Source organism: Cibotium barometz, chromosome 48 (assembly GCF_041138505.1).
Source record: "Cibotium barometz isolate CiBa-2024 chromosome 48, ASM4113850v1, whole genome shotgun sequence".
NCBI classification, from domain to species: Eukaryota; Viridiplantae; Streptophyta; class Polypodiopsida; order Cyatheales; family Cibotiaceae; genus Cibotium; species Cibotium barometz.
The window spans coordinates 35,682,906-35,707,295 of record NC_141093.1 but is presented as its reverse complement, the minus strand read 5'-3'; the positions used below and the strand labels follow the sequence as shown (position 1 = coordinate 35,707,295).

General features: G+C 44.1%; 1 protein-coding gene across 1 annotated transcript in view; it reads left to right on the top strand.

Annotated features, from left to right (window-relative positions):
- The first annotated feature begins 4,013 nt into the window (after positions 1–4,013).
- LOC147611121 (RPM1-interacting protein 4-like) overlaps positions 4,014–24,390 on the top strand; it is a 32,353-nt gene continuing 11,976 nt past the window's right edge. The window contains exons 1-3 of the mRNA XM_086785780.1: positions 4,014–4,406; positions 4,723–4,790; positions 4,892–5,422. Coding sequence (XP_086641906.1) covers positions 4,785–4,790; positions 4,892–5,422 — 537 coding nt within the window. The 5' untranslated portion in view covers positions 4,014–4,406; positions 4,723–4,784. The remainder of the gene's footprint in view (positions 4,407–4,722; positions 4,791–4,891; positions 5,423–24,390) is intronic.

Sequence of the window (24,390 nt, the reverse complement as noted above, 5' to 3'; positions counted from 1 at the left end):
ATCGCCACATAATCCACAAAAAATTTAAAATTAAGTGTATAAAGACATGACACTATTGAATCACTTAATCCACCACAAAGTTCACTATGTAAACCACCTTCACTATGCATACTTTCATGCCCATCACAAGAGTGATGTATGCATTTTTACATAGTACATGTGAGAGAGTTTATTTCGTTTATGTATGCATTTTTACATAACATGTGCAATAATATATTTGGTTTATTTATAAAATTTAATCAACTTGCAAAATCCAATAAAAATTTTACTTGCTTGGATTTTTGAAAGCTTGGTCTTGGGGTTTGTAGGTTGTTTGACAAGAGGGTTATTAATAGAGCCACACCGTGGTTTCATGCATGGAGAAGAAAAAGATGTGCTTTAGCTTAACTTTGGGCTCTTGATTTTGTAAAGAAGCTTGAAAGTCTTATGTTTAAGGGCCACCTTTGATTTTATAATGGTTTAAGGTTTCTTGGTATGTAAGATTTACAAAGTATAAGGGAAAATAAAGGTATAGCCCTTGTAAGGGAAAACAAATGTTTATGGAAACCATTTTCAAAGAATTTCCAATCATGTTCAATGTATTTGTCCACCACTAGGAATAAGAAGGAAACAAGTACACAATATTCCATTGATCAATGATCCCAATAGAAGGTAATTCACAAGTCCATAGCACAATTTGATTAAGACAAGTAATTGCTTCTTCCAATGTAAGTAGTAGGTGTGAAAAAATCCACGATTACTTTCCATTAGTTTTCCTTTACTTCAAAATACCAATTACAGTAAGCTCCCATATACATGGTTTTTAAACCATACTTTATATGCTCTATATGCTCCCAAATATATGGTTTTTAATACCATACTCTATATGCTCTAAAACACCAATAACTCACTTATTACAACAATGAGCTGTATATACTCTATATGCTCTAAAACACCAATAATCACTTACATCAAGCTCTACATGCTCCTAAATAAATGGTTTTTAGAACCATACTCTTGATTTTGGTTTCTAAACCACATATTCAAACTTGTAATTTCCCATCTTCTCCACTCCTTTCTTTTTTTGGCTACCTTGGAAACTGCACAAAAGGCTTTTTACCCAATCACACCTTAATTTATTAAGATTTATGAAACCATATATTTAAGCCTTTAACAAAATCATACAATAACCATGCCAATGGTACATTCTCATGCAAATAAACTCTCTTCAGTCACACGAAAATGTGCAAAACAATTAACATTATTCCTCCTTAATTAACACTATCCAAGCTTAAGCTATCAATTAGCATTATTTAAATAAATAAACAATGCTATGAAGACGCTACCTATCTTGTGTGTCTGCCCACGATCGACAATTCACATTTGATAGTTCGAGAAGTGCACCCCTACTAGCATTGCAACATTGGACACGAACCATTGTAACCATGAGCAAACAAAGGAAATGAATAGGGGTTTGGTTAGCACTGCCACCCAACCGTAGGCACCCAACCGTAGGCTCCAAACCGAATACAACAATAAGCCACCCACCGAGCTAGATGCTGACACCCAACCAGGCTCCAAACAAAATACAACAGTAAGCCACCCATCGAGCTAGACATCGGCACATAACCCTGGCAAGCCCACACCCACAAGGTATGTGTATCCTATACTGTGCACCCCAACCCTCACGATTGTCATTGGTACGACTAACAGTGGGTTAACCACTAGTTGGGACCCTTGGGATGCACCAATCCCAAGGCAAAGCTCCCACACTAGTACTCACTACAAATGAGCCACAATCCCAACTTTATAGCCTTAATGACCAGTTCACACTGCTATAAGAATTGTTCGAGTGGCCTTTAACACTACCTCATTATGTCCACACAATAACACATACACTCATATATGCACTCTTACTCACTTTTCCTTTTCATTATAATGATAAGATTTCATTTGTTTATTGTTCCTAAATTGTCTTTATGGTTTATACTAGCAGTCTTGCTCTAAGGTGTGCCTTTTCCAAGCTCCTTATCTTCGAGATTAGTGTTGAGATACCACATGTTTATTATTTGTGAATTATCTTTTAAGTTATTGCCAACATTTTTATTTCAAGTTTCTCACGGTGTTTTTCCCAAGCTTAATAGTCCATAGATTTTTCCATTTTATATTCCATCTCATACTATTCAGATATGAGATATTAAGTTTATGCCAACCCACTCAAGATGTTCACGGTTCAAGACTTTTTCAATACTCCTAGTAATTTAATAGTTCAAAGTTCTTAACACCATCATTCTTAAAGCTCAACAATTAAATTTCTAAGCTTCAATGCTAAATGACTCTTCTTTTTTTCACTTAGATTCATTGTTTAGTCAATTTAGTGATTAAAGATTAGATAATATGATTCTTAAGGTGACACCCCTTTTCAATTTACAATCAACATATTTAACCTTTTCTTATCTTCTTTTAACCTCCAAAACACTAAGCTTTAGTGACATCGATTAACAAGCTTTAGTGACATCGATTCTTAAGCTGACACCCCTTTTCAATTTACAATCAACATATTTAACCTTTTCTTATCTTCTTTTAACCTCCAAAACACTAAGCTTTAGTGACATCGATTAAGAAGTGTAGAGTCTTATTGACACTTGTCTTCCCACTACCAATACAATCCTTTGTTTGGTGTTGGATGGTGGTAGGTGTGTGGACTCTATTTTTGAAGTTTATACATCAAATCTTTAGAGGCCTCTTTCACCTATGGGACAAAACTCATTACAACAATCCCTTATACTTTAAACCTTTGGGGGTCATCTCTTTCACCTATGAGACAAACTTATAACAACAATCCCTTAATCTTGTTCAATCCTACATTGTACTTTTTTAATTCAAAGTTTTTCAAAAACTTCAAGCTCCATTCTCAAATTGAAATAATGTACCATTTTCTCGTTAAAATAATGCACCTTTTTCTCATTAATTTCAAGTCTATTGTTCTCAGCAAATTCTTAAATTTTTTAAACCCCTCTTTTTTCTATGGTGGTTATGCTGGTGGTTATATTCGATTTTGTTATCCACACACATGTGCACCTGTGCGTGAGTGCGTGCACACACACACACACACACACACACACACACACACATGTGGACTTGAGTTGAACCTTGACACCTCTGTTGAAATAAGACATGCTTTTTTTAAAATACCTAGTCCAAGACACCTTACACAAAGTGAAACAATGTAATTATCAAATTCTTATTCAAATAATGGTTGCCAAAATACAATGATCAACATCTATGAGAAGACATTATGTAGAAAGTCTATATTTCTACAAAAAGAGGTGACATATGACATAGAGAAAGGGACAAATATACAAAATGTTTCGATAACATCTTCCAAGTTCTCGTGAGTTTGTAGAAAAGGGATGTCTCTCTCTCACACACACGCACATGCATGCATGCTCACTTGAGAGAGAGAGAGAGAGAGAGAGAGAGAGAGAGAGAGAGAGAGAGAGAGAGAGAGAGAGAGAGAGAGAGAGAGAGAGAGAGAGAGAGAGAGAGAGACGTATTAACGTCAGTAGAATGCAACACGAGGGCATATACGACCAACGGTGGGACTTGAACTCGGATCATGGCCTTTATAAGGGCCCTCACACTAGCCAATTTGCCCAACTTGTGGGTGGCAGAAAGGTAGTGCGAGGGTCCTCTTTTAATACACACACACACTACGAGAGAGAGAGAGATGTAGCTTTCGTTGATGTATGTTAATAAAGGGTTATAAACCTAGGATAAATACCAACGATTGGAACACTTAAAAAAGAAATTCTTGGTGTAGAAATTGCAAGTAATTTATAAAAGAATATATATATATATGTATTATCTACATATCTCTAATGTAAAACAATATATAAAAGAATATATATGTATATACATTTGCATTATACAGAGAAGAATATATATGTATATACATTTGTATTATACATAAATATATAATGCAACAACAGTAGAATAATAAGCTAGAATTTAAACAAGTAATCCTAGCTGTGCATGGATTGTCTGTTTGTGTGTTTGACCGAGCCAAAACTACAAACGAGCGCGCCTCATCTTGTGCGCGCGCGCGCACTCACACGAACTTCTTTTGGCTGCCGGCCTTAACCATACCAGAGGCAGACAGACACAGGGGCTACGTCTGCCTCCTTAGCCCCCTCTACACACACGAGAAAAGCAGAGGTTTGCCTCAGTCGACGCAGAACGTGCCATTTCCTTAGAGCAGAGATTCACCATACCCCGCCGAGCTTGCTTCTATCCTCATTGTCTAACCCTAATCCTCGCCATCTCTGGAACTGCCCCAGGCTTTTGACCTAACCGCAGTTCGTTTTCACTGCGGACGAGCTATCCGTAGCCATAGACAGGGCGAAAGAACAGGCAGGAGTCTCTTTGTAAGCTCTGAAACTAGATTATGTCTTTTAACCGAACATTAATCTAGCTTTGGAATCTCTATTCTCAGTGTGTTGCATTCTTATTTAACCCTAAAATGGATTAAGGTTTGTACTCTAATCCAAATTGGAATTTCATTTGCACTATGCACTTCTGGATGCCTATGGCCTTTAGGATTATACTCACGCAAAATTATGTTTGTATGCATGAATGCGTGTACGCGGATCTCTCTCTCTCTCTCTCTCTTTAAATACATACTTATATATGTATGTATACATATTTTGCAGACAGCTCACCTTTTGAATTTGATGTCAACAGATCCTGTAGAAAGCTAGGTCTTGCTTTTCTAATTGAATCAAGTTGCAAAGCACGTCAGAGTGATGGCGGTATGTGCTAACTCAGTACCAAAAATTGAAGTAGTGTTATGTTATAAAAGATCTTGAAGTGAATCAAATCAACCCCCATATATTGTTGTGTGTGGATGCAGCAACGGCCTACTCATGTCCCAAAGTTTGGCAACTGGGATGCAAATGATCACGTCCCTTTCACAGTAGTTTTTGAGAATGCGAGGGCTGGCAAAGGCAGTGGTAACAAAATCATCAATCCCAACGATCCATCTGAAAATCCAGCTGCGTTTGGCTTAAAACCTGATGACCCGCCACCTGCCAGGAGAGCCTCACAACAGCAGTATGCAGAAGAGATGGGTCCCGGGACAGAGCTGGCCCGCCGCAAGCCAAGTGATGGAGGCCCTCCGCAGCCAACTATGGCAGATAATTCAAAAAGCGGCTCCTATGGTGGCGCTAGAGACAGTGAAGGAGCAGGTTTTGGAGTGGGAGATTACCAAGGTGTTGATCACTCTCCTGGCCATCCAGCTGCATATCAAGGTCGTCTTGGTAACAGGCCAGCATCATCGTCTCCTGTCTGGGAAAAGAAAGTGCCACCAGAAGGTGGAACCATGTATCCACCTGCCAATCCTGGAAGATCTCGTCTTCGTCCCGGATCACGAGGAGAGGAGACGGTCAGTTTGTAATATTATCATTCGTTTTGTAGGCTTTTAGAGAGAGATATTAACATCTTCAGAAGACCCAGAGGGTGTATGAGACCAAAAAGGCAGTACAATATATCCATGATGAATGCTACACCATGGAAAAGACAAGAAATACTGTACAAAACTAGCTACATAAGCTAAAATATCCATGTGAATCGTGATGCTGCATGATGACAATGTGTGGTCATACATTGATACCATCCTCCCTCAGAATAGAATGCAAAGCAGGCATAGCATCTCCCCTGTGTGATGGGAGCTCACCATGTTGTTGTTGGATATTTGCAGCTGCCAGGTGGAGGAATGAGACCTCCAAGGTCTAGGGCGTTTGGCTTTCAGAAGGGATCATGCACGCTCCCTAGTGGCTGGTCTTGTTGCTATACTTGTCGGGCCACTATAGTTGGTGGCTGTGACCCAAAGAAATTTGTGCTGGAGGTCTAGGAGGTGCCTCGTTGGCTATGTCTCTCAAAGTGCTGCCCCAGCATGACCTCTCTTCTCTAGCATGACATCTCTTCTTTGTGACGGTGAAGCTCCAGTAAATACATGCCGAAACATCTCCGGTCCTTATACTACATGACCCGTGAGAGGGGGCCATTTGTAGGCTTTGCCCCAATCTCGCTGGCTGTCTCCGATCTCTCGAAGTTTGTCTCCCAACATCTTGGCTCTGCCTTTTTTTAGTACCTCTATTGAAAATACTGCCTGAGGAACGGCTGCACCATTAGTAGCCTCATCCTTCTCACTAAACTAGAAGAGACTCACTGGAATAGGTTCTAGCACATGCACCTTGGAAATAGCTGGGGCTCTCTCATCTGCGTCTGTGGCAACTTGTGTCCTGTTGCATCGCGGAAGCCTTGCTGTACTTGATCCAGCCCTAACCCTACTGATTAGGAACATTAATGCAAACACAATGAATAGACAACACAGAGGAGAGAGAGATGAATTGTATTTTCAGTATATTGGTATGGTACAAAAGATGTATATGTCTGTACAACTTCTATAGCCTTTGGCCTTCCAAAAGAGGATTGAATTCTACTAAATGGACTGCCTAATGTTGGAATGAATTCTTACCCTCTTGCTCCTCACACTGCCATGTGGCAGTGCATTATCCCACATAGTGGGTTGGAGTCTAATTGACTCCTCTATATAGGGCTAAATAGCCCTTGGTCTCCCCTTATGCCCCACCTTTATGGTGGTTCATGGGATCTTTGGGTGGGGGGGAACCCGGCTGGTTGGTGGCCTCTGTCCGCGTGTTGTGCCTCTGCTTGCATGCGCTCTACTTCCGCTTTGCGTGTGGAGCTTCGTGTCGCCTGTAGTGAGACCAGGGCTCACGTCACCTACGGGAGGCTAGGCCACCCGTAGTGTGGCCAGGTCATGGAAGCCACTGTCAAGGATCCCAATCTAGGCTTCCCATTGAGCCAGTTCCATGCTCGGGAAGACTTGCTATTTGTAAGTTCCAGGAACCGATTGCATAATGCATATGCGTGCATCTGTGCCTGCTTGAAATTGTATTCGCGTGACTTGTTTTCGTGTGACTGCTTGCTATGGCATGTTCAGTTCATGGGCAGGGGACGCCCACTCGTGAACCGTGCGAATGCCTTGTATTTTGACATAATTTGTGGCATGTGAACAGGTGGTAAGTATTCATTTTAATCATTGACATGGTGGGAAAAGGTTTATAACCTTTGGGCGTTCAGACTTTATTAAAGGCTGGACTGCCCGCTAGGTTATGCCCGGGGCCCAAGAGCCATGTGTGGGCAGCCCAAGCCTTGGCACCCCACTTCGTCATTTAAACCCACCATGTGGCCACTCCAATATGTGGACACCTTATGGAGGTGCCCACCATTATTCAAGGTGGGCTGTACCACATGGCACAAGGGAGTTGGACCCCTCCACCTCTCCCAAATCTTCTCCATGACTCTCCTAATCCCTCTCCTGGAGGTGGGCATGGGTTTTTCTCTCCTCTCCCCTTGGCTGAAAGTCAACCATCTCTCGTCCTCTCTCCTTTTCTGCTGGTTGACTGCTCCCTTGGTGGATAGCTACTGTACCTGCTGAATCTGCTGTAGCTGCCTGTTGTACTTGCTAAAACTGTTGCACCCGCCTACTGTACCTGCTGAATCTGCTGCACCCCTTGCTGGTGTACCTGGTGTACCAGCATTGTTGGACCAGCAGTACCTCGCTGTACCTGCTGTGCTGAAGCCGCCTACTGTATCACCTCTGTACCTACCTAATGTGGGCACCCTCTGTAACCGACTGTACCTGCTGTGCTGAAGCCACCTACTGTGTCACCTTTGTACCTGCTGTACCTGCTGTGTACCTATTGTGGGCACCTTCTGTACCTGCTGTACTTGCTGTGTACCTACTGGGGCACCTTCTGTACTTGTTGTACCTGCTGTGTACCTACTGTGGGCATGTGCTGTACTTGCTGTACCTGCGGTGTACCTATTGTGGGCACCTTCTGTACCTGCTGTGACTGACTGTGAACCCTACTGTACCTGCTGGGAACCCTACTGTACCTGCTGTACTGCTGGGAACGCTACTATACTTGCTGTACCACTTGTACTACCTACTGTATCTGCTGGAAACCCTACTGTTCGTGCTGTCCCGGATTGTACTCTTGAACCAGCTTGTAAGCTTGTGCACTCGTATTTGGAGGATTTGAACCCTAGTCTCTGCGAGTGGATGAGCCAGGCTCAAGTATGAGAGCTCCTGTTTGTGCGTGATCACGGAACGACAGTTTTGCGTTCATCCCTCTCCAGGTGTACGAGATTGGTGGTCAAGTCATGGTGATTCTTACGACGAATCTTGCATCGACATTCTACTCCGACACACTTCTATTTGGTAACTTGTCTTCATACTTGCATTGCATTGGATTATCTAGCTGGCAAGCCCTTGGAATTTTGTACAGATTTAAATACTCCTATAATATACTTCAGTATTGAAGGAGGGTTGGCTCATTCGCGGCCCCAATGATGGTGTACTGTGCAATGCTTGTCTCTTTTGCAGATTATCTTGTGCAATGATATATCATTCAGTTGTTATTGCAAAGTGGTTTTGACATATTAAGTGTGACGTGTGTATTGTTCACGAGATAGTGCCCAAGGACATCCACACCTAGCTGGTGTAGTTAATCATAGTTGCAATGAAACACGTTTCTTACATGTAAGAAACGTCTAACCGTTTCATACCTAAGAAATGGGGTTTCAAATGGAACTTTTTTAAACCCTTAAAACATCAAAAGTAGAGTATGGGTTGCCTCGTTTTTAGAGGTGATTTTGAAAGTACAGCTGTGTTGAGTAGCTGCTTTGACTCCTGAGAACATCAACTTCACTTTGCACTCCTGGGACCAAGCAAAGGTGACCCTTGGACCTTCACCCACTCTCTTCTTGTTCTTGCCTACAGCCTATTCTATCTCTTCAGTCTCATCATGCCAAGGAAGAGCTCTCCTCTGTGGGACAACGTGACCTTTGATGCTGTGAATGCAAGATATGGTGGGAGCGGCACAATGGACTGACTAGTAAGTTTTCTTTCGAGAAGCACCGTGGAGTTACTCAGAGATTGAAGGCTCATTTTTCCCGAACAAAGGCTTTGGCATTGGCCCTTGGACAAAAGTGCCAAAGAATGTTTATGACAGCCTCAAGGCCTGGAAAGCTGAAATGTTGGGATTTCTATTGATAGAGTGCCTGCATGGGATCAACGGCCAGCCTGAGCTTGAGCCTGAGCCTGAGCCTGAGCCTGAGCCTGAGCCTGAGCCTGAGACATCTATCGCAACTATTCCAGCATCTCAGAGGCAGTGATCAATGTGTTGAGAGCACACAAGTGTCGCAAGCTGCAAGCTCAAGGTCCTTGCCAAGAGCTAAGAGAAGTGCTCTTCCTCTTTTCAAGCAAGGAGATATGAGATCCATGCAAAAGGTAGCAATGAAGGAGGCAACTAGGGAGGTCACAAAGTTGTTTGTGCAATGTGCATTATCTTTTCATATCACTCGGACTCCTCGATGGAAGTCAGCTATACGTGCCATCTCTCGCATCGGGTTTGAGTGGGAGGGTCTGAACTATGAGACATTGTGCACCCAGGAGCTTCGCTATGAGAAGGAAGCCAGCCTCTTTTTATAGTGAAGTTCTCTCCCCTTTTCAAAAATAGAAAGAGAGAGTCTAAAAGTGCATCTCCCTCTTGAAAATAGAAAGAGATGGTTTCTTAAAGTGCATCTCCTTTTTGAAACTAGAAAGAATGATTGTGCATGAGAAACTTTCTTAATAGTTCTCTCCTCAAAATAGAAAGAGATAGTCTACTCTTCTTTTTTAAAACAGAAAGTCATGGTTCTTTACAAGTAACTTTTCCCCTTCAAGAAATAGAAAGAGATGCTGATAACTAAACTTTTAAAAGGAGTTTGCATGTTCAGGTGAAGGGAAAGTTGTTGAGCTGGCACATGTGAGCAGATTCGACGCCATATCATCATCATCATTATTATTATTTTTTTGCTTTGGGGGTTATTGACCATTTTGATTTTGATTCCAACCTCCATTTTCCCAAAAGATGAAGGGAAATCTCTTAAATCAGATTTCGATCCTAAAAGTTAGTATATCTTTAAAATTTGTGGAAATTTAGGTTATAAGAATACTTAACTTCCTACAAAATACAAGCAACTAGATCAACAACCAGTAACATGTAGACATTTGATGCTTAAGGATGAATGCCTACGAGTTCACGCATTCCCAAAACAATATTCGATGCAAGTTCATCAAGCAACTTAATGTGCATGTGCCTAAGGTGAATACCATCCGTTCAATACACTTTGTATCCATCCATCTATACTCTCCCCCATAAAGGTAAGAGTGCATAATCCATCATGCTTTATAAAGCATGTCTAATCACACTTCCCCACTTAGAGATGGAAGTATGTCCGTGGCCAATCATACTTCCCCTCTCAGGTATGGAAGCATGTCCAATCATACTTCCCCGCTTAGGGATGGAAGCATGCCCATTCATGGGTTCCTCCGGAATAAGAACTCATGTCTAATCATGAAGCGTGCGGTGCTCAGTTAGACAACATGTCCAAGTTATATTTATCTTCAAGATTCTTGATACAAGATTTCATGTACATGCATAGTTGTTTCTCGTACGCGTACGAACCTGTTCGTACGCACGAGTCGTACGGTACGATACCGTACGAATTCGTACGATATCGTACGGTACGAGTCAGTTTTTTTTTTCCCAAAATTTTTTTTCCTTGAAATTTTTTTTCCAAATGCTAAAAAAAAATAGAAACCCTGCTTTACGAAGATCCCAAATGCTCGCAATACTTCGCAACTTTCGTGTCCACTCAGTATTCCATATGGGGTTGTGGAGAGACCTAAAAATCTGGCGAGGTAGACTGGTAGTGTACACTTGATTGGTAGGATGAGAGAATCTTGCTACATCACTTGGGGATCCCTGGTATAGGTAGGCTAGACAATTAGATTCTCAAGTTATGCACGAGGGAGAACATTTGGACATGGCCATTTTGATCTAGAGAGGAGTCCCTAAACTTATCACCCTAGATGCACTCCTCGTATTTGTGCAAGGACGGTCCCTTAGTCATAAACGCTACACTGGGAGACCTTTGGTATTGCATTACCCATCCAGGTTCTTTTTTGGAGACAATCGGGAGATCCAACCGGGAGAGACACATATCCATGTACTGGTTTCTCAAGCACTGTAGACTCCTCCCCTCCCAACCTTCCCTCACATTCAAGCTTGAAGCTCCATAGCTTGTAAGTGTAAAAAATAAAAACCGTATTTTATCGTACCGTATTCCAAAATTTCATATCGTACCGAATATTCCTGTACGGTATCGTACCGTACGGTATCGTATTTTCGTACCGTGACAACTATGTGTACATGGTTAGGGTTTCTCACAAACATAGGTGGGTGACAAGAGACCCAAGGTTTTGAGCATGTACAGGGCAAACAGTGACCTTGAGCTTCTAAAGCCTTTGAAGACAAGGTTTGCGTATATGCTCATAGTATTGGAGAGGCTTATCAAAGTACGACATGGCTTGTTGCGTATAGTTGTTAGCCGTGAGTGGCAACAATGGGACGATAAGAATGATCCTGAGGCAGTGGCTTTTTGTCGCATGGTCATGAGAGATGCTTGGTGGGAGGATGCAACAAGCCTAGTGAAGACGATGAACCCCATGTACAACGTTCTCCGATTGACAGACATGGAGGGAAGCACTATTGGTCTTCTTTATGAATTCATGGACAAAATAGGAGCAACTCTTGACTTATGTACTGCATTGTTTGCAGCCAGGTACTCATTCTTAGCAATTGCCCATGGCTAAAGAATATCTTCAACTTTATGTTTCATTCTCTCTAAACTTGGATTGCTTATAAAGGGTCTAGGATTTGAAAGACATATGGAACTAGCGTTGGAATTGGTTTCTAGGCCCATCCATGCTGTTGCCCATATCCTTCATTCTCTATGGAGGAGTGAGGAGTATGTCAATAGAGAATTAGAAGATGGATGGACAGCCTACATGAGCAGGCTTGTGGGAGATGATGATGATCTGCACTTGAAGTTGGAGGATGAAGGTCTTCTATTCCGTAATTGAAGCGGTGTTTTTGGTTCGCGCACTAGAGAGAGAGAGGAGACTCAGTTGTAGCCAGTTTCTTGGTGGGAGAAATACGGCATTTAGGCACCTCACTTGGTAAGAGTCGGGACTCGGGATTTAGCCCCAATAGTTTGTTATTAGAAATTTAAAGCATGTTCTTATAATATGAGCACTGAGGATGTCTATCTTGTTTTCTTTCAGAGACGCATAGCAATGCTCAAGACTGTAGCTTCGGGCCTTGTGAGTACATGGGCCTTACTCCATACCAAGAAGAGAAACAGTCTGTCCACAACACAATTGGAGAGGTTAGTCTTTTGCCATTGCACTCTACGATTGCTTGAGCAAAAGGACTACCCCATAGAGCCCTTTCAAGTCAACCCAAACAAGATAGGCATCACAAAGTGCAAGGAGATACTTGATATTCCACAGGAGGAGAGGCATATATACACCACGCTCTACGAGGAAATCACTGCTTCATCTTGCGGCACATGATTTGAGGCAGGATCTTAAGCTGGTGCCAGTACTTAGCATGCATCCCCACCCGATGAGGATGCATTTCAAGAGTCTTCTGGTAGGCTAGCAGTGAGGATGAGGTTGATGATATTGAGTCTGCAGATGAGGATATGGATCTGGTTGAGGGTCAAGACGATGATGAGTCTTGACTCTTTAGTCTTCTGTTGTAGGAAAATCAGAACTCAGGATTTAGGATTTCATTCACAGTTTGACTTGTGTTATTTACACTTATCTTGACTCTTCATGAATCATGTGACATGATTTATCGTTGATGACTCCAGAGTGTAGGGATTTCATTTGCATGATTCATATGTAATCTCGTTTGAGTCATTATTCGTCTATGCTTCTGCTATAATCATTGTTGTTTGTTGAATATTCATTTATGCTTTTGTATACAATTATGAATCATGATCAATCTTAGTTTGCTATGTATCATGTATGAGTCATGACATGAGTCTTATTCTGTATATATATAAGTTTCCCCAGTTATTTTTCAGCTCGAACGAAACCCGTTTCTTACATTTTACGAAACTCTTACGAAACCTATGAAACCTCCCGTTTTAGAAATGCTTAGCAATTGTGTAGTTAATGCATATTCATCAATTTAATGCATATTTTCCTTTGGCTAAGTTGACAGATCTGCAAGAGAGTCCACGTAACGCTCCCCACCTTACAGGTGAGGTAGTCACTTGGTGGTAGAGTTTACATACACACCCGACCACAGGTGTCATAGCTTTTCATTGGGTCACCTTCGTCCATGACCTGAAGACCAGACAGATTTCTTCCTCCCCAGTATTTGATCAACTTGGCAGATGAGTTCTATGGACTCAAATAGAACGGGTCTCCCGTGCTTCAGTTTTCTGGTAAGGTTATCATTTTAGCATAGGAGTTTTTTGAGTGGGCCAACATGGATCAATTCATTCGTGGGTTGGATTCTAACATTCGGTTCACGGTTCGTAACTTTGAACCCATTACCTATGACAGGGCATTGACTCTCACTCAAAATGAGGAAATGAAGATGAATGGAGGCAAGCCAAAACAATTGCATTCTAGTACCAAACCCCAGCAGCAATAGTCTTCTTTGCAACCAAGAAAGGGTACTCCATCTTCTAAAGATGCTAAGAAGGACAACAGTTCTAGCTCTATTTCAGGGGTAAGAAGAATAAGGAATCCAAGCTTAAGAAAACCCCCGAGGAAAAGGCTAAAGCAAGCATAACTGGAGGCTATCTTCCTCTAGAGGAGCAAAGAAAGTATCCGACAGAGAACCGTTGTATCTTCTATCATATATTAGGGCATGGTACGAAGGATTGTCATAAATGGCAAGCGGAGCAAGCCTCCAAGCAGCCTTCTTCCATAGTTGCCACAGCATCTCTTGCTCCTCCACCACTGTCTACTCGCAGTTCAACTCTTGCCTTCTATGCATTCCATGCCATCCGTGGTATTTGATGCTAAGTAGGAGGGTGAGGCTACTACAACCACATAGAAAAGTGTGATCCGAGCTTATGGCTCTGCCAAGGGTCGCCAGTTCATAGTCCTTTCTGACATGGACAGTTCCTAGGACGCCATCTCTCCCCAGTTGGCTACCAACATAAGTGTAACACGCGGAAGCTCTGGGGGTCTTCTTTCAGTCCTAAACACTACTGAGAACATGCTGATGCAAAAACGCAGACAGAAGGGAGAGTAGAGAGAGAGAGAGAGTTATGCTGAAAATTCAGTATATTAATATGGTACAAAAAGGTACTCAGTCCATAGCCCTAGGTTGCCTTGTAAAAAAGGTGATAAACACCCAAAAGTCTAGTCCCTACTTGGACCCTAAGGATCCACTCCATAAAGGAATGAATGAGTTACAACAATAACCACACGTGCCTTTTATAGGCCTCTTGGAGCATAGAAGAGCTGGCCGACTGTTGGTCGGCCAGCCGATTGGACTCTTCACCATAATCCTTTGATGCGCTTGCAGGCGCTTGGTCCACTTGCCATGTCCTGATGCATTTCAGCCGCCTTGCTCTTTGGTACAGCTGACAGCTCATGTAATCAGCCGACAGTACCCCTTTTCAAGCAGCTGACAACATCCTCTTCTTGTTCTCCAAGCCTTGCTCCACATTGGCTTGCACCTTGTGCTCCATGTCCTAGTTCTAATGGTCTTTTTCTTGGCTGCCTCTTCTGGATTAGCCCTGAGAATGTACATGACATCCCCCTCTGCTAAACTTGATGACGGGATTCCAACCTGTTTTTGGATGACTGTCATCATCCCAATCTTTTCCCGAAGTCCCTTTGTCATCCCTCCATCCCTGGCAAACCCTTTTCTCTGAAAACCCGGCCCGGTCTCCAAAACCACTCTGTCTCAGATTAAGATCTATGCATCTGTTCCATCTAGTCCACAATCCATTCCTGCCCTGACTTTGAACACTGTCTTGGTCTTTATTCTTGAGAAATGAGTCTGGCACTCTCACATCACCCCTTGGAGGATAATCCTCCCTTGGGACCGTTGCTCGAGAACCTATCTGGCTCACAGGAATGCCATCCCCTTTGGCTTTGTGGAACACCACCAACAAACCTCCTGGGAGGTCTTCCCGATTCTGTGTTCCTTGCCTTGGGCTTCGTATTCGTGTACTTTCCTGTACCTTGGACCTGGACACCATCATATGGGATTGAATCAGTGCTTAGCTTTGCTGAGCCTGATGCTCTGGTACCAATGTAACACGCGGAAGCTTTGGGGGTCTTCTTTGAGTCCTAAACACTACTAAGAACATGCTGATGCAAAAACATAGACAGAAGGGAGAGTAGAGAGAGAGAGTTATGCTGGAAATTCAGTATATTAATATGGTACAAAAAGGTACTCAGTCCACAGCCCTAAGCTGCCTTGTAAAAAAGGTGATAAACACCCAAAAGTCTAGTCCCTACTTGGATCCTAAGGATCCACTCCATAAAGGAATGAATGAGTTACAACAATAACCACACGTGCCTTTTATAGGCCTCTTGGAGCATAGAAGAGCTGGCCGATTGCTGGTCGGCCAGCCGACTGGACTCTTCACCATAATCCTTTGATGTGCTTGCAGCCGCCTGGTCCACTTGCCATGTCTTGATGCGTTTCAGCCGCCTTGCTCTTTGGTACAGCCGACGACGCCTGTAATCAGTCGACAGTACCCCTTTTCAGGCAGCCGACAACATCCTCTTCTTGTTCTCCAAGCCTTGCTCCACACTGGCCTGCACCTTGTGCTCCATGTCCTAGTTCTAATGGTCTTTTTCTGGCTGCCTCTTTTGGATTAGCCCTAAGAATGTACATGAGCATGTCATGCACATGACAATAAGCTGTACCTTAGTGCCCTATCATTTGGAGGTGGACGGGTTTACACTTGGTCTCCGCACCCACATGTCTCAATGGGCACAACAGTTTTCTTTTCAGGTTCAAAGGGCCTCATTCCAACGAGATTTCATTGTCTCTCCTCTTTTGGGGTGTGACATGATCTTAGGAATCCAGTGGTTTCGCCACTATGAATCCATTCCCAATTGGGGATAGGACACTTTTATTATCTAGAAAGGTTTTCTTGAGCCTGTTATGATTCGTGGGGATAGGAGCATTCTTGGCATTCCATTGATTTCTCATCTCCAAGCCCAACGAGCTATCCGTAAGGGAGCAGGAGCATTGGTTTATGTTCGTGCTCAGACAGCTTCTGCCTCATCGATAGCAGTTGTCTCGTCTTTATCTTCAGTCCTTTAGTTGGCAGATCTTCTTTCTCAACATCAGGACATTATGCTTAAGGACGCTCTCCTACCTAGTCTCCCACCCTCTTATCTTGAGGATCATCATAGGGATTTGGTCCCTAGGGCAGAACCTCCTAGCAAGTTTTCCTATTGTCTTTTCAAGACTTTAGAGGGTGACCTAGAAAAGTAGTTATTTGAGCTCCTACGAGTTGGATTCATTCGGCCATCTTCCTCACCATTTGCTGCATCCATCCTATTTGTCCAAAAGAAAGACAAGTCTGTACGCCTTTGTGTAGATTACAGGGCATAAGTTTTCTATGCCTAGGATCGAGTACATTTTGGAACATTTAGATGGTGCAAAGTTTTTCACTAAGATAGATCTCAAAAGTGGTTACCATCAGGTCCGCATTTTTGAAGTTGACATTCCAAAGATAGCTTTTTGGACAGAGTGTGGTCACTACGAGTTCGTAGTCATGCTGTTTGGACTTACCAACGCATCGGCAATCTTCAATAAAATGATGTCTATGATATTCACAGTTACATATTGGTAAGTGTGGTTTCATATTTCTTGATGGCATACTTACATTGCGGAGCAGCGTGAGAAAGATGTGGAGAAAGTCTTGCAACTTTTGCAAGATAATGGACTTTGCATCAACGCCAAAAAGTTTGTCTTCGGCATTACAGAGGTTCAATACTTGGGCTACATGATCAATTTCTCCGGGATTCGAATGGACCCCACAAAAGTTCAAGAGATCTTGGATTGGGGACATTCCTAAGACGGCCCAAGAGATCTTGGATTGGGGACATTCCTAAGACGGCCCAAGAGATCTGTTCATTCGTGGGTCTTTGCCAAGGCTGTAGTTCACATGTTGACTAGTTCTCCAACCTTGCAGCACCTCTCATCGACTTGCCCAAGGAGGTGAAAACCTATCATCAAAAAGTCACAGTTACAGGCAAGGCGCTTGATGCATTCTGTGCACTCTAGAAAGCACCCTTAGAAGTGCCCGTTCTGAAGTTAGCATCTTGGGATGAACCTTTCGAGGTCATTACCGATGCCAGCAATGTAGCCATTGGAGCTGTTCTTCAACAGGACAATAGATCCGTGGCCCACTACAACCGAAAGTTGGATGTTGCCGAAAGGAATTATTCAGTTTCTAACAGAGAGCTTTTGAGTGTGATCACAACAAACATTGGAAGCCTTTTCTTTATGGACGAGTTTTCACAGTTAAAACAGACCACCAAGCACTTAAGTGGCTCCAGACGATGCCAAGTGCCTAGTGGAGTGATCGGCAAGTCAGATAGAGTCAGATCTTCCAACAGTTTGGAGGAATGATCGAGTACATCCTTGGTAAGCATAACCTAGTTGCAGATGCTCTTAGTAGAAAGACCAACATCCAGACCATGTAGGAGTGTACCATTCTCGAGATCTCTGAAGAAGACTTGGATAGCATGAAAGATCAGCATGTCGATTCTGCAGAGTTTGGTACTCAATACAATTTGGCCCTCACTTTTGAGCCTGGCCATTGTTCAGTGCAGAACGGCTGGTTGTTCTACAAGAACCGTTTGTGTGTCCTTTGAGAAAAGTGCGTAGCTCTTCTCCATGATGCCCATGACTCCTTAGCTGGAGGCCATAGAGGTATCAACAATACCCTAGAGAAATTGGAAAGGTTCTTTTATTGGCAAAAAATGAGACGTGATGTTTATTCACATGTTCAACCCTATAAGATTTGTCAAAAGGTCAAGGTTCCACATACGAAAAAGATTGGTTTACTTCATCCTTTGTCTATTCCCGATGAACCTTTTATCGACATTTCTATGGACTTTGTAAGTCCTCCACCAGCATCCACCGGATCTTGCAACACTGTGTTTTATCGTCTTGGATCGCTTTAGTAAGTTTTGCATCCCATGCAAGCACACGGCCATAGCCAAGGACGTAGCCCGCCTTTTTCTCAAACATTGGTCAATGGTATCCCATTTGTGGTTTGTCTAGCACCATCACATTAGAGGGATTCCAAGTTTACCTCGCATTTTTGGAGGGCATTATTTGAGAACTCTGGTACTACCAAGTTACAGTTGTCTAGTGTATTCCATCCACAAATAGACGGCTAGACAAAAATCTACAATCAGTTGGCCTTCGATGTTCTCAAGTCATATTGTTATGACTAGCAGTCCAAATGGGAACATTATCTTACATTGGTCCAAGCCATCTTAAACGATAATCATTCATCCAGTGTCGGATGTACTCCGTATGAGGTAGCTTTTGGTCTTCGTTTCTCCTCTCACAGAGGCTTTCTTCTCTTCTCTCTCACGCTCTTGTGAAGGGTGCGGCAAGAGACACAGAGGCACATAGGTGACTGGCTGATCCTCTCCTTGGACACACAGTCGGGCTGCAGCATACGTGGGTGGTTTTTCTTTGAAAAAGTTGGTCGACTAGGCACACAGGACAGAAACGATCTTCTGTCTCTCTCTCTTTGGCGACAGGTCTGGACTGCACGTTGTAAGACTTTTTGGTGTGAGAAGGCTGGCGGGCTTGACTTGTGCGCTTGCTCTATGCGCACCCACCTGCACGCCTCTCTGCTATACTCTGTGCGCAGCCAGTTCTCCGTTCTACTCCCTTTTCCCACCCACCCTTGCTCAGGCTCCCAAGGCAGCAACTAGTAGGGGAAAACATGTCTCAACCCATGGAGGGGGGACAGGATGGTGAGACAACCTTTCACACCCCCATGAAGGCACCAAATGCCTACCGCAGAAGACTGAGGGAAGGAATCATGTCCCCTGGCTCACGAAGGATTACGAAGATGGCTCGACGAGATGAGGCCCTTTATGAGGAGCTACAGCTTCACATAAGGACAGAGATGAACACCATGCGACAGGAGCTTGAAAAGGAATGGATCGAGCAGATGCATGCCCAAAGGAAAGTGATATACGAAGCGGTGAAGGAAGAGATATATGTCCAATTGAAGGGAGAAATGCAAGCCCAAGTACGGGTTGAGATGGAATTAGCCCAAGCCTTGATGCACACAGAAATGAAAAAAGAGATGCAAAAATGGAAGGATTACATGCTCCGAGTGATTGGCACAACAGTTGCATCGTACGAAGGCACTTTGAAGACATGTATGGCTGACCGCGAAAAAGACATCATAGAAATGCAAAACACTTTGGAATCATGTAAGGCAAAAGTGGCTGTAGGTGAGAAGGAAATGCATTCATGGGCTGAAATTGCCAGTGCCACAAAGAAACAAATTGAGGAAGTCATGGATTGAAGTAGTAAAAAAACAAAAGAATACACCAGTCAATGAAGTAGAGGTGATGAATGCTACATTGGAAGAGGAAGCCAAGAGACGGGCACGTGCCTTACATGTACGTGTAGTTGGGTGGGAAGATAAGGGAAATCCCCAAGAGGATGCAAAAGCTCTTGCAACAAAAATTGGAGCCACTGATGTACCCATTATCGGAGCATGGCGAGTAGGCAGAGATGAAACCAGGGCGAAGATATTGATCATCAGGTTTGGTGACTTGGAGAAGAAGAAGGACTTCCTCTCCAAAAGGATGGCCCTTAAGGGGGAAAAGATTTATTTGGATGAGGACCTTACACCGGCATAGATAGCACACCGGAAGGAACACATGCCGCGTGTGCTTGAGGCAAGGAAAGAGGAGAAATGGGCGGTATACAGAGATGGCCGAGTCACCATTATGGAGAGGAGGCCCGCTTGATGGTGCGCGGCCTATGAGACCTTGCGATTCACGGTGTGGAATTGCAACGGAGCCCTTAGAACAGATGCAGGATACTTTGAGGATACTTTCAGTGGATTATAAAGACGGTATCCTTTGCTCTCATTGCTGTAGCCCACAAAAGTGCATTTGATTGCTTTGTCATCTAGCTTTGTTCGGAGTTGTTCTGGCACATGTGCATATGCCAAACACCCAAATGTACGCATATAATCCACTGCTGGCTTTCGGCTATACCAAGCCTCAAATGGTGTTATGGTTTTCAAAGCTTTTGTTGGACACCTGTTCAACACATGAGTTGCACACATTATAGCTTCCATCCAAAATTTGTGAGGCAACTTTTGTGCTTTCACCATGCATCTTGCCATCTCCATGAGAGATCTATTTTTCCTTTCAGCTACACCATTCTGCTGCGGTGTATAAGGCACAGTACATTGGTGTTTGATGTCCTTTTGAAGCATATAATCCTTGAATGCATTTGACATGTATTCTCCACCTCTATCTGAGCGGAGTGTTTGGACTTTACATCCACACATATTTTCAGCCATTGGTGTCGAAAGCATGTAAACACATCTGCTTTCGCTTTCAAGGGGTAAGCCCAAGCAAACCTGGAGTAGTCATCAATGAATGTGACAAAGTAAAGATGCCCCCCTATGGATGGTGTCCGCATTGGACCACATACATCACTATGTATGAGCTGTAATTTATTTTCAGCTCTAACAGCTCCATCTTTGGGGAATGGTTTTCGTTGCATCTTTCCCAAAATACATCCCTCACATACATGTCTTGGTGGAGACTCAAGAGGCGGCATATTATCAACCATGTGAAAATTGACATGCCCAAAACGAGCATGCCATAGCTCTGCATCATGCATAGCAGGAGTGTGGGCAGCCACTGTATTTGCATCATAAGTGCACTTGTCATAGCTGTCCAGCTTATACAAGCCTTTGTATCGTGTTCGAGAAGTGACTATTTCATAACCCTTTGATGGGTCTTTTACCAAACACTTACCGTCTTCAAATTCAACGTTTAAACCTTGGTCGTTTATGGCTGAGACGGAGAGCAGATTTTTCTTTATCCCTGGAACATACAATACATTTTTCATACATATATTGGCACCATTGGCTGCAATAAGTATGACATTACCAATTCCCTTTACTGGATATGTGGTATGATCTGCACATGATATAGTGCGGCCTTTTGAAGCATAAACCAAGTGCTGAAATACATCTTTGCATGAAGTGATGTGGCTCGAAGCACCACTATCAAAATACCATGATGCATTCTGTCTGTCAGATGCAATGCAAGACATATCAGTGTCTGAAGCACTTGGTGTGTCACTAGGGCACGTGACCAAAAAAGTGTACTCTTCCTGGATTACGTTAGCTGACTGTTGTGCTTTGTCATCAGAAGAGTCTGCTACTGCATTGCCTGCTTCTTTCCTTTTCTCTTTTGCAATCCGCTTCCTACATTCACTGATGTAGTGTCCAGGCTTATGGCAGTAGTGACATTTGCCCTTCTTTTTGGGCTTGTTTGCATTCCCTTTGTCAAACTTTTCACCAGTAGAAGAGGGCTGTCCATGACCAGCCTTGCTAGATTGTTGTCCCCCATGCCTAAAGCTCTTTGCTTTACCCTTATCCTTGGCTGTAAATGCCTTTTCTCCACCACGGTTGCTCGATAAGTTTGCTCTTGTTTGCTCTTCCTGCAAGAGTAAACCCACGAGCTCTTCAAAAGTGACGGGATCATCACCTCCTCTCATTGAGAGGTTGAGAGAGGTGTGAAAGCCCAAGTAGGAAGGCGGTAAAGAATGAAGAGTGTTGGTGACCATCTGTCTGTCTGGGATAACCTCATCAATGTTGAGCAATTGTTCCTGCAAATCCTTCACTTTGGTGAGATGATCTGCCATGGAGTCACCCTCATCCATAGAAAGAAGATCCAATTGCCTCTTCAAGTAGGCAACCCTTGCCTCGTTGCGTACCTGATACATTGCTTCCAATGTGTCCCATGCAAGCTTCGATGTCTTGCATGAACGAATGTGCGGAATAATAGTCCTTTTCACTGAAAGGGCTATCAATGACATGGCCTGTGCATCTCTAGAGTCCCATCTCTTCTGCTCTTGTGTGGGAGCAGGATCTACATCAGGAGCTCTTTGAGCACCTCCCCTTTGAGGTGTGGCTGGCTGTATGGTAAGTGGGCGTGTGTCATCACCACACACGATGCCCCAAAGCCCTTTGGCTACCAGCAAATTACGGATCATGAAACTCCAGAGGGAGTAGTTAGATCCATCCAGCTTGTCCTCTTGGGTGAGCACACCAAATACATCCGTAGCATTTTGTGCCATGTCAACAAAATATATCTGCAAGCAAACCAAGCACCAATGTGCACTGCCAGGCAACCAAATGTCCTGTGCAAATGTATGCCTGCAAATCAAAGCAAGTGTAAACCTGCACCAAATTGTCCAATTGCACACAATGTGTATACATACGCGACAAATCGCAGTTGTAACGCCCAATTACATGCTCCAATCTGAAAATCCCCAATTTTTATGCACTCCAATCGCTTCAATGTGCATCTAATTGGCCAATTTTCACAAAAGCCCCAAATTTCTGCAAGTGAAAGGGGCTCAATTTGTTGATTTTGACCTCAATTTTGAAAACCCCCAAATTGCAGGCAAAGCAAAATGCCCAATTTTTTCAATTGAGAAATCCCCCAATTTGCCTGAATCCTGTACCACCTGCAAGCTTTCAAATCTTCCTGGCAAACCCCCAAAATTTGTCGAATCTGCCTGCAAACCTTATTTTGTTTACTTTGTTTATTTTTTTTGTTTGCTGAAACAAAGGTACCTGGGTAGCAATGATGCACAACCGGGAAGATATAGTACGGAAGCACAATCGGGAAGAGACCTGGGCGTTGAAGAGAGTCGTTTGCAGGTGGAGGCGTTGGAGGGAGTCGTTGCAGGCGGAGACTCAACAATGAGAAGGACACGGAGCTGCAGGCGGGTGTGTGTACGTGGCAGAGTGCAGAGTTGTCGAGCTAGTCGCTGGCGGCGAACACAGGTGACGAGGCGCTAGCAGCGAACACAGGTGATGGACCATTCAGATGCAGGCTCCCGGCGCTGGTGTCGGGCAGGACCCTTCGGGACAGAGCAGTGATGCGAGGTGTTGGTGTCGGGCAGGTCCCGCCGGGACGGAGCAGACGGAGGTGACGTATGGACCGTCGACGGCTCTGGCCGGAACGTAGTCGACGCTGGGAACCGACGGGCGGACGACGGGTGGGAGTCACACCTGGGCAGAGGCGGCGCTGCGTGCGGAGGTCGGAGCAGCGGACGGACGGACGCCGTGTGGACGGAACAGCAGGACGGACGGCGTCGCGGCTATCTGCAGGCTGGAACGGAACATTGTTGGTTGTCGACGGCTCTGGGCAGCCGGAGGGGGGTGCTGACGGAAAAACGCTGGTTGTAGACGGCGGTGCTGCCGGCGAGTTGGGCGATGGTGGTGGGCTCCCCACTAGTGCCGCCCGTTTCTGGTGGCCGGACGGAGGAGCGCCGACGGAAGCAGGCAGTCCGGCGATGGAAAAACGCAGGCGACGGACGGAACGACAGTTTTCGATGGAATTTCGGCGACGGAATTCCACAGTCAGCAGCAGTTTTTTCTGGGGCAAAAATCCATAGGTAGCTCCCAGCTCTGATACCAAATGTTGGGTGTTGGACTCACACACTCACACACACAAACCTGCACATTAGGGTTAGGTGCAGGGTAGAGAAGCTCACACACAGAAATGAGAGAGAGAGAGGGAGCCAGCCGGTATCCACAAAATGCAAGTCAACCCTTGCATGTGTGCCACATCCATATAATATAGAAGTACAAAATATTATATGTTAGAGTGTCCTTTCACACTTGATGTCCAAGGGGAAAAACCACATGGGAAAAAGTGCCCTTGGTTAAGCCTTGTTCACACATAGCACTACCATAAGTGAGCATGCCTACACTGATAGGGTGGCCTTCACGATAGGGGTGAAGCAGGGATGCCCGCTATCGCCCACCCTCTTTGGACTGTACATTGATGCGGTCTCTGATTATGTAGACAGATTGGGAGGCCCAAGGGCATGCCTGGCAGGGGTGTTGATACCCATCTTGTTATATGCTGATGATATTGTTCTAATCTTAGACTCTCCGGAGGGATTACAGAGACACCTGGATGCATTACAGGCTTTCTGTGCGGATAGAGATCTGACAGTGAACCTTGGGAAAACCAAGGTTATGGTGTTTAACACCACACAGGCATGGGTGACGAGATCAGAGCCTCAGTTCACTTTTCGAGGGGAGCCGGTAGAGTACGTCAGGTCATATGTCTACTTGGGAGTTACTTTCACAGGACCGTGTTTCTCCCTGAAGGAGGCAGCAGCA